The following is a 10035-nucleotide window of genomic DNA, read 5'->3' as shown; positions in this document are numbered from 1 at the left end:
GTCTGAGCGGACACTGGAAGCGATCGAGATATCGGCCATTGACGCGCTGACGTACGGCACCATCAAACCCTGGATCAGGCGGATCGGGGAGATATCTGCGTTCCGCGACATCGTTCGGCCGTACAGCCTGCGATATGGTGCCGGCAAGGCGCTAGATAACAGCGGTAAGTCCCGATCGGGGAGGAGACCTTGGCTTCCGATCACCGGTCACTCATCAGCTTCTATTGTGCAGGGCACGTCAGCGAAGCGGTTCGCAGTCTCATCTTCCAGCACTCAGATCCCCGTACGTTCCTCAAATACTATCTCCACAGGAAGGTGGACAAGGACGTTCGCGCCATCGTCCAGGGTCTGGACCCGCAGGAACATATCATGCGCGCGGCGTGCCGGATGCTCCGCTCCGTCAATCCGCGCCGGCCGCAGGAACTGACCACGGCCCAGTCGAGGTCGGTCAACCAGCAGCCCCACATCCAGGAACTCATCCGGAAACGCGATCTGTTCAGCAGACGCCTTGGGCGACCCTTCAAGAAGCACAAGGGGACCGTCAAGTACGAGCTCCACAGGAAGATCAGCTGTGAGCTGGCAGGCGCACGCCAGCGGGCGAGAGACAAACTCCTACGTGATGTACAGGAAAAATTTGACTTCGAGGAGCCCCTGCGCGAGATCAAGCGACAGCTGTCCGGGATCGAGATCTCAAAGACATTCGGTGAGTCTCGGAGCACCAATGAGAAAGTCCCGCCCCCGCAGCAACGACTGATCTCGGCGCTTCTCTCGCTGCCCTGCGAGACGCTGTGGGACGAGATGCTTCGACGCACCGAGGGGATCGACGCGGTTGCGGCATACTGCCTCTTCGAGGAGGGGGATACTTGCCGACTCCCGCATGACAAGAGACATACCACCCTGGCGCTTCAGAGGGTCAGGGTGGAGGTGCACGTCCCTCCGCCTCCCAGCCAGAGGGAGATCGCAGCGGGGGCCGTGATGAAGGGCCATCGGCCACTCTACTGCTTCATCTGTCTGGATAGATTCTCTACCCACGGCGGGGTGACCAAGCACCTCGGACGTAAACACCTCCAGCGCATCAAGCCTGGAGACACGATCAGATGCCCACGCTGTGATGTGGTCCTCGAGAGCAAGATGGAGCTTCAGAGCCACGCCTACCATGTCCACAGCACGGTTAGCCCAGACGACCCGTAGCCATTCAGGCTCTCTCTCTCTCGCATCTACAAATACATTACCGCTTAGAACACATCCATCACCCCAATTTCCCCCTGTATGTTTACGATCTCTGCTTCCACTGTGCCAGGAGCATATACACTTAGAAATATCAATCAAATGAACCATATCCCGTCATTATTTCTGGCCCTTAATTATTTTTAATACTTTTGCTACAAAGTGCCTATAATCTAAATCACACCCGGAGGCCCCACATTTCATCTGACAAGTTGAGAGGACCGCAACATAGCCTCTGTGACAGAGCTGTTCTGCAGCCAATAAATAAACACAGTTTAGTAGAGTAAAACCTAGCAGGAATAAGAAATTTGAAAGAGCAGATATGTCAGAATGACATGGCCTGGTCTCCGTCGCCTGGCAGACACACTAACCTTTACCACGAATGGAGAACATGACCTTGTTAATCCACGTGACCCGGCGCTACCTATATATATAGCGTTACCACTACATTGTGGAGCAAGCCAAGGTCAGTTTGTGGATATGCCCATGAGGAGCACGCCAAGCCATTTTCCCACTACAGGCCACGTCTTGGCGTCCCAGCATTAAAATCACGTGATTGGCCGAATTTAGCGCGGGGCTGTCAAGTGACCAAAACCCCCTACCCAACTCGCAATCTTCGCTGGGAACTTACCGTCCTTGACCTGATTTCGGGAAACCTATACTGCTCCAATGGCGGAACCTGTCTCCCTTGCTTCTGGTATCATCACCCTGGCAGGGTTTGCTTTTAACTCAAGCAAATCACTGTATCAGGCGGTCGAGAAGCTTTCGCAGTACCAAACGAGTGGTGAGGGAGCTGAAGGAGGAGCTTGAGTCTCTTGATGGGGTTTTGCAATCCCTTCAACAGGCGGTCGTGGCCTATGGGGATGAACTAGCTGGGCTCAATCTCCCACTGCTTCGCTGCGGCAAAGCTTGCAGGGAATTCGAAGACGTGATCAACAAATGCGTGACGCATTCGGCGGGTTCTAAGACCAGCTTTCGAGATTGGGCCAAGTTGACATACATGGGAGAAGACATAGGCCGATTTAGATTGATGCTGGCAGGATACAAATCTACAATTAATATTGCACTCGGGGATGCGACTTTGTATGTCTCTCTAAGGCGTGTTTTCCCAATCAAGCTGACGATATGTCTTATAGCCGCAGAACAACTGTTACTGCTACTGTCCTTAACGAGTATAGAGATATGATAACAAACACAACCTCTGATCTTGAAGATCATCTCCAGGACGTTGAAAACAAACTTGACTCGTTCATTCCAAAGGGACCCAAGGTGGAGCACGAAGATAGCATGCAGTGGAGCCGAATACAGGAGGAAAGGAATAGTACTCAACAGTGCCTCCGAATCTGCGCGGACGCCCTCGAGCACATAGACAAACTCCAACCCAAAATTTTGACCGAGACCCCCACGGCTTCCATCCCACCCTTGGAGATTGATGCGATTGGCAATTTCAATTCTGGCTCATCCAAATATGTCACCAACTGCATTCTGCAGGAGTACAGGCAGAAACTCTTGACCGCGTCTTCAGATCTCGAGAAACACGCCGAAAGACTAAAGGCCAGACTGGAAGCGATGTCGCAGGCGGTCAAGATGGAGGAAACGGCCGAGTGGGAGCAATTCCAGGAAGAAAGAAATAGCCTCAAACAGTGTCTGGCCATTTGTGCTGAGGCATCCGAGCAAACAAAGCAGGTGCACTTCAACGAATTCGAAGATGTTCTCTCGGCTGATGATGCTCATCAAGTCATTGTCTCAACACTGGGAGAGCTCATCTCGGCGAAGCGTATCACAACCGGATCTAGATCAGCCCAGTGGCTGGGGCAAATGTCAGACGAAACTCTTCAGCAGCTTTCCCGGGATCGCAGTCGTGTGTCTGAAGGCCCTGTGAGAGCTGAGATGGGACCAGACAATAAGTTTGACCAGTATGGGCGGGGCCATCAGCTGCGAGGGAAACATTCTGCGGTTCGCTCGGACTCCCCTACCCAGCCTTTGTAAATTTTAGGGCCTCCTGATAGATTAGAAATAAATGAAGGATACGAGCCTGTTTACCTCATCTTTAGAGTTAGTAGCATGACATGGTAAATAGAAGTTTATGGGCATAGGGTAATTAAATACAAAAAGCATCCTTGGCCTGGTCATGCCCAATGTCATCCCCAGGGAAAAAACAATTCCCTAATCTTTAATCTATTCATACCAGATTTCCCTTATTCTTTAGAATGGCATTATGGCCCGGTCATGTCAGATTCTATTCTTGGGAGGGAAATTTCATATGTGTCTTTTATAGTTTGGGACTCCTATACGGCTTGGCCTGCTTGCCAGCTCTGAATGTGGGCCGAGCTTAGGGAGATAGGGGATATATCGGGCATGACCAGGCCATGGGCCCCGAGCTGGAAGCGACAGATCGATTACTTCTTCCTCTTCTGAAGCCCAAATCTCTTTGCAGGAGGCTATTGGCAGGATATTGGGTGATTAGTAATAATGAGTAAGATTGGCATAATTGCAATAGCTGTCAGTATCAATCTCAAGCAATACTGCCAGGCAACAGTAGGAGTAGTCAGCAACCTGTTGTCGTTTGCTTAGTAAAACTCACCATACCAGGGATTAACTAACGTAATTCCCAAGCGAGCGAACCACCAAAACCACCGTATCCCAACTAGTTAGGTTTCAATTCGAATTATTCAACGCAACAACGCTTAATTAAATTAAATTAAATTACACGCGGTTGAGGACATCTTAATCTTGTATGCCCGAGAGTATTACAATTGCTGCAGCGATGTGGAGCTCGTCGGCGTGGAGCAGGCTCAGATGGCAGGGGCTCGCGGGGTTGAATAACTGGCTGTTCAACAGGCTCTGCAGGCTCTGTAGGTGCTGCAAGTGGAGCTAGAAGACTTTGAACTTCTTCACTAGTTAAACCTCCTACTTCTTGTTGAATTCGGCGCCTAGATCTCTTGCGTTTTTGCTTCTCTATCTCATTAGCGTTGAATATATCCTGGTATTGCTTCTTCATAATAGTGGCGTTGACCATCCCGTGTTCACTGGCCTTGAGGCTGACCCTCCACTAAGCCTTTGATCTTATTCGCCTGCCGGTATAATTGCCGTGGATTACTAGGTGTTTGAAGCACCCAGGACGTGGTTGAATTGCTAGAGCTGCTGCGCGGGGGGGTAGGGGTCCGTAGTTGTATATCCAGCTGTTGGAGAACATAGTCAGGCTGGAAGGGCACTATTCCAGCAGCTTTGAAGCCATTTTGAATAGTCCGAGATTTAAAGGCTTCAGCGCGCGCTGCAGGATAAGCATCTAAGAAATCTGCCTTGCGAATGGCATTAAATCCAAGCCGCATTCGCTGCTGAACTAGGCCACTATATGCTCGCTTTAAAACCGCAAAAACACTCACATCTAGTGGCTGCAAAAGATGTGAGGAATGAGGTGGCATGCAAAGGCATATTATAGCATTATCCTTGCAAAGCTGGTCAAAATCCGGGGAAAGATGACTGCCATGCCCGTCCAGAATAAGAAGAATAGAACTGCCAACTCTGCGTGGATTTGCAGCAGGAATAAACACCCGTTGAAGCCATTTCAGGCCTATTTCGTCGGTAGTCCAACCATTAGGACTAACATCTAGTCTCCAGTCTTCTGGAAGGCCTTCAAACCATCCTTCCAACAAGCCCTGACCTTTAAGAATAATGTAGGGGGGTAGAGCCCATCCTATAGCATTCACTGCTTCAATCACAGTCACCCACTCGCGGTTTCCAGGCTGTAGGAGCTTTGCTCTACCGTAGCGCTCACTACTAGTAATACCCTTAGTGGTGGCACAGAGCCCCATAGCAAAGCCAGTCTCATCAAAGTTGTATATATCCTCTGACAGGATCCCATGCTCAGTGATTATATCCCCTAAGGTCTTAAACCAATCCTTTATAACCTGCTGATCTTCACACTTAGCACGGTCATGATTATAGCGTCTGGAATAGCGGCTTTGGAGCTCTGGACGGCGTGCTACTAGATTTGACACCCAGTTCTTGCCAACGCGTAGGGGGGTAGTGGAATTCCGTATCGCCAGAAGATAATTAGCTGTATCTTCAACAAATGCAGGCCGGGGGGGAAATCCTCGTTTAGCTTGGTCCAGCACCCATTCAACTAGCTTATCTTCTTCAGCAGGAGATATTTTGTGTGAATTTGCGCGTAAATTTCACCCGTGAAGGCCTGCCACTAAGCCTATGGTGAAGAGTAGCATAGGGCACATCAAATAGCTTTGCAGCTTCGTGAATTGAGGTTTTTTCATTATTTTGAATAGATTTTATCGCAAGTTCAAGTCTCCCCTCTTTCTCAATTGAAATTTGAAGAATTTTTATTGCGAATTGGTGGCATAATTACGCGTTGAAGTGGAAGGGTAGTTAAATGAGAAGATATTTTGAATAGTGGTTCGCTCGCATGGGTGGTTCGTTGGAATTACGTTATTAACCTAGGCAATGGGGCCATCAGGAAGATTAGTCAGCATTCTATTCTTCCCCGCCCATGCGGCTTATCGAATATAGGATGTAAGTACTTCAGCTGAGAGATTTTTAACGTAATGTGGTAGACTTCATGGAGTACGATGTTAAAAACCGTATCTGTTCTTCCGAGGGTCAAGTCTAGCCTAATTGATATCAGTCGGAAACAAGACGAACGTATAGGTCAACCGCCCAGTGAATAGAAAGCCTGAGTGGCCCTACGCGCCCAGAATAGAGATTAATCCAGTTGACTGAGGGCCGGCTAGTACAAACCTGAGGGCCGAAGTCCAATAAGGCCAGAGGCACAGCGGCAGAAGAAGGTTGACAAAAGGCCAGGGACTACATCATGTGGTCACTAGCACAATGACCAAGGGAAGGGGTACTATGGCCAGTGCTTAAGGACATGTGTAGTAGGTCCAGTGACCTAAGTTGACATGCTGGAGGCAGGAGCCAGTAGGCCTGACGGGTCCATGGATCGCGGTCCACGGACCTGGTAGGCCCAGAGGCGACCAACTTGTGGCCATGCTGGCCTGTGGACGGCAGAGGCCATTGAACCGATTTCTGTGGCCCTGTGGTGACCAAGGACCCACGGCCCAAAATGAATATGTTTTCCTCATTGGCAGCATATGATTTCAAGATCAAACACTGCAAGGGAACCAGCCTACTCAGCGATCTCGACAATTCCATAAATTTTTGAATGATGACCTTGCCCTTCAGTTCTAACTTTCACCACCCTCTATTCTTACTGACAGAGTAATCATCTCATTTCAATGCTGTACACGGAATACTTCGGTGCTTTTGCTCCTCAGTATAAAACACAGAGATATTGAGTGGGGAACAACAACAGAAAGCGCTGCAGTGCGCTACCAGCTGATATCTCAAGAGTTGCTGAGAATCATCAGTTCAAGGAAGCCCAGTCGTTTGCAATTTTAATGAAAGAAATCACACGTGGCAACATTCGCGGCTTCTTTGAAGCCAGAGAGCTGTGTAGGAGAATCAAAAGGATTGCGGGCGAAATGCAAGCGAGCGGAATGGCGATGGATTGCAAGCGAAATGGATTGCGGGTGAAATTGGATGGCGTGCTAGATTATGAAATTTTCTGAGAGTAAGGGTTGGTTCCAGGAACGAGACGTAGGGAGATCTAAAGATCTAACTACATCACGTGAAACTGAATTGGTGGGACGCAGAAGCACAAGTGCAGAAGTACACTTTTGGACGGAAGGGGCAACGGTATTTGGACAAGATTCGTGGCCTATTCATAAAATCAGGTCGGAGCTCCATTGTAAAATGATTTGCCCTATCCACATTCCGTTATTCTCAATTCGACTCCGACTGCGGACGAGCAGAAGACGTACACTTTTGGATGGAAGGGGCGACGGTATTCGGGCAATATTCGTGGCCTATTAGTTTGCAGATGGGACCCATCCACAACTTGCAGCGTTACGCGTTACCACTAAGAATGCGGCCACCATCCAGAAATCATGGCAGAACCACCAGCTGATGGACCTACTAGATTTCTAGATTTTTGGAAATGAAAGGCCTATTTTGAGAACGGAGGCCATGTTTTAGAGTATATCAACCCTTTCGAACCCTGCTAAGACTTAGTTGATTTTGAGAAGCTCGACTCGAGGTTGCTCTATTGATGACGAGTATGAAGAATGGGTGGAGATGTGATTTGGATTTCTTTTAGTGTTGCATATTTGGCACCGATAATCCAGTACGCTCCGCTCAGCGTTCGGGTGTTGGCGAGCTCTTCCAGCCATGAATTCGGATCGCGTGGCCGAGTTGAAGCGAGCCAAAATGGGGAGGGCCACGGTTTCGGATTGCAAATCGTGGCCTGCGCGTGCAAGCGCCGAAGCAAAACGACTGATCGCTCCAAATGACATTCGACAGAAGTACACTTTTAAAATGCGCCTTTTGGCTCAATGAACCACGCACTCGCCTGTAGCTATAAATTGAGAGCTCTTCCCATAGTGTCAAGTGATAACCGGCAAGTCCCAGATCCTTTATCTTCATCGGAATCAAACGCCACAAGATGCAACCACCAAGCTCGAAACGTGTCAAGAAGCCATGGACTGAGCGCAGTAGCCTTGTGCAGATGCGTTATCGACGGAAAGGCACGCTGCAGCGTATGCTGCGTAGCTATTTCAATGACTGTCGCTGCAAAGGTGTCTACCTTGTCATCCACGAAGACAATCGGTACTTTACAATTAATTTTAACGAACATGGCAATTCAAGTAGCCGTTTTCCACCACCAGATAAAGATATAGTGAGTGCCATGCGTACAGCCCTGCAAAGACGTAGCTCTTACAGAAACAGGAGAAGCATTATCCACCTCCATCTCGAACAACGTGCGAGAACTACATGAAATATCAGAAGTCTAGAGCAGGAAAGAAGGGAAAGCAAGAGAAACTTGAGAAGAAGCAAGAATAGAAGAAAGATGCTGTTGTAAATTAGGGTTAATTTGAAATCATCACCAAGCTCTTTTTGGAAAGTATCTCTAGTCGAAGTTTTATTGGCTGCTTTCACAAGTATGTGTCATGATGCAGCCGCCGAATCTACAATCTATCCACTTCTCAATTCAAACCACTACATTTTCAAACTCATAGCGCTTGCTGAACCCTGAAATCAAGTCTTCTTTCAAGAACCAATAAGATTTCAAGTATTCTGGTCTTTCACCTCAAGGATTGTCATGTGGCTTTTCACTTAAAAAAGATGATATCCCCCATGGGCATTTTTTTCTGTGGCTTTTTCACTCAGCATTGTGCCATCCTCTTATGGATGTTGGCTCCTTACGGACTTTTAATTTCGTGGCCTTCTCTACTGAGGCTATGGCGCCCCTCAGGGGAATTTATTATGGGGGCTATTAACTCAAATTGCGGCATTCCCGAAGGGCCCTACTTTCCCAGAGATGCTGACACCACATGGAATTCTATCTTTGTTGCCTTTTCACTAAAAATTCTGGCACTCCCCAAAGAGCTCACTGCCCCAGGATTCCTGACACCGCATGGGTTTCTATCTTTTGTTGTCTTTTTATGAAAATTCTGGCATTCCCCAAGGAGCTCACTGCCCCAAAAGACTCACTTCCCCAAGGATCTCGCTTTTCTAGGGATGCTGACACCGCATGGGATTTTATCTTTGTTGCCTGTTCACACAACATTCTGGCGCTCCCGAAGGGGCTTACTTCCCCAGGGATGCCGACACCGCATGGGGTTCCATCCCTGTGCAAGATTGTGACTCTCCTTGAGGGTTCGCCTTCATCAGCATTCACCCAATTCCCTAACTCCCATAGGGGAATTATAGTTTTGGTCGTGGGCCACCACTTCACTGACTCCCGGGGGGAATCCATATTAGGGCGTTCCGGCAGATGGGCGAGACGTGGAGCAAGAGGTTGACTCGACTATACTAGCCACCGCTTCAGTGTCACCTAATTAATGCAAGAGAAGGCAGATGGATAAATGACTGTGTATTTATAATATCAAATAAAGAAATGAGCGGTTTGACAGCCCATCTTCCATTAATTGAGTGTTGATGGTCGAGGACGTAATGTGCTCAGACGTCTCTTTCGTTGCATCTCCTCCTTCCTTTGTTGTTTCTTCTCCTTCGTCCTCTTTTGTTTCTCCCCCTTCCGTCTTTGTTTTTCCTCCTCCTTCCGCAGCTGGAGCCTCGCATTTTCGGGGAGCCAATGGTCTGGGAGATAAGTTTCCTTCTCATAAAGCACACGGTGAACATATCTATTATTTCGCCATACTTTATCTCCGACATGACAAATCCTAAGGCTCTTTTCAACCTGCTGCGCCTCATACCAATAGGGAAGATTCTCCAATTCATCATGGGCCAACGGTTCTGTCGTAGCCCCAGAATCCGAGATATTGTCTCGGCCGTCGAGTTCGATACCACCAGGAGGCTGAGGCCGGTTATTTGAGGTCCTGTCAACAGACAGCCGCTCGGGCGGGACGTTGAGGGAGGCTGCAGTCTTAGATGAGAAATAGAAATAGAAGGCCGCATTATGAGAAGCAAAACAGACAATAAAGAGGGGGAGATCGTTAAACCCGTACTGGAGGTATTGGTTTGAAACGGCGCCTTTTGGAGAAAGTCACCCAACATCTCGCAATAAGCTGGAAGAGTGGGTTGTTGCGCACCGGACGGCAAAAGTTGACTGGGTAGTGGCGGAGGGCCCTCGGTTCCTTGTCTATCCATGCTAAGGATGTGCAGAGATGCAGAGGAGGAAGAGAATATTTGAAGCAAGATGGGCGAATATTTGAAGCAGGAAAAAAGATGTGGAGAAGGGCGAAGGCTGAATTCAAATGAGACCTTTTATAGCCCTTG

At 48.6% G+C, this 10035-nt stretch overlaps 3 protein-coding genes across 3 annotated transcripts in view; 2 read left to right on the top strand and 1 right to left on the bottom strand.

Annotated features, from left to right (window-relative positions):
* Window positions 1-1191, top strand: part of HCAG_03397 (predicted protein) — a gene marked incomplete at both ends in the record, with an annotated part of 2508 nt that extends 1317 nt beyond the window's left edge. The window contains 2 exons of the mRNA XM_001541250.1: window positions 79-164; window positions 233-1191. Of these exons, the coding sequence (XP_001541300.1) occupies window positions 79-164; window positions 233-1191 (1045 nt within the window). The remainder of the gene's footprint in view (window positions 1-78; window positions 165-232) is intronic.
* Window positions 1192-1896: 705 nt separating this feature from the next.
* Window positions 1897-3216, top strand: HCAG_03396 (predicted protein; the record flags this gene model as incomplete). The annotated part of the gene is made up of 3 exons (XM_001541249.1): window positions 1897-1943; window positions 1978-2310; window positions 2364-3216. The coding sequence occupies 3 exons, from the start codon at window positions 1897-1899 to the stop codon at window positions 3214-3216; spliced, it is 1233 nt and encodes a 410-aa protein (XP_001541299.1).
* Window positions 3217-3486: 270 nt separating this feature from the next.
* HCAG_03395 (hypothetical protein) lies at window positions 3487-6256 on the bottom strand (the record flags this gene model as incomplete). The annotated part of the gene is made up of 6 exons (XM_001541248.1): window positions 3487-3668; window positions 3812-3874; window positions 4274-5287; window positions 5591-5678; window positions 5980-6045; window positions 6197-6256. The coding sequence occupies 6 exons, from the start codon at window positions 6254-6256 to the stop codon at window positions 3487-3489; spliced, it is 1473 nt and encodes a 490-aa protein (XP_001541298.1).
* Between the last annotated feature and the right edge of the window lie 3779 nt (window positions 6257-10035).

This window comes from Histoplasma capsulatum, genomic scaffold (assembly GCF_000149585.1).
Source record: "Histoplasma capsulatum NAm1 scaffold_3 genomic scaffold, whole genome shotgun sequence".
Classification (NCBI taxonomy): domain Eukaryota; kingdom Fungi; phylum Ascomycota; class Eurotiomycetes; order Onygenales; family Ajellomycetaceae; genus Histoplasma; species Histoplasma mississippiense.
Note: the sequence above shows the minus strand (reverse complement) of the source record. Positions and strands in the feature narration are given on the sequence as shown.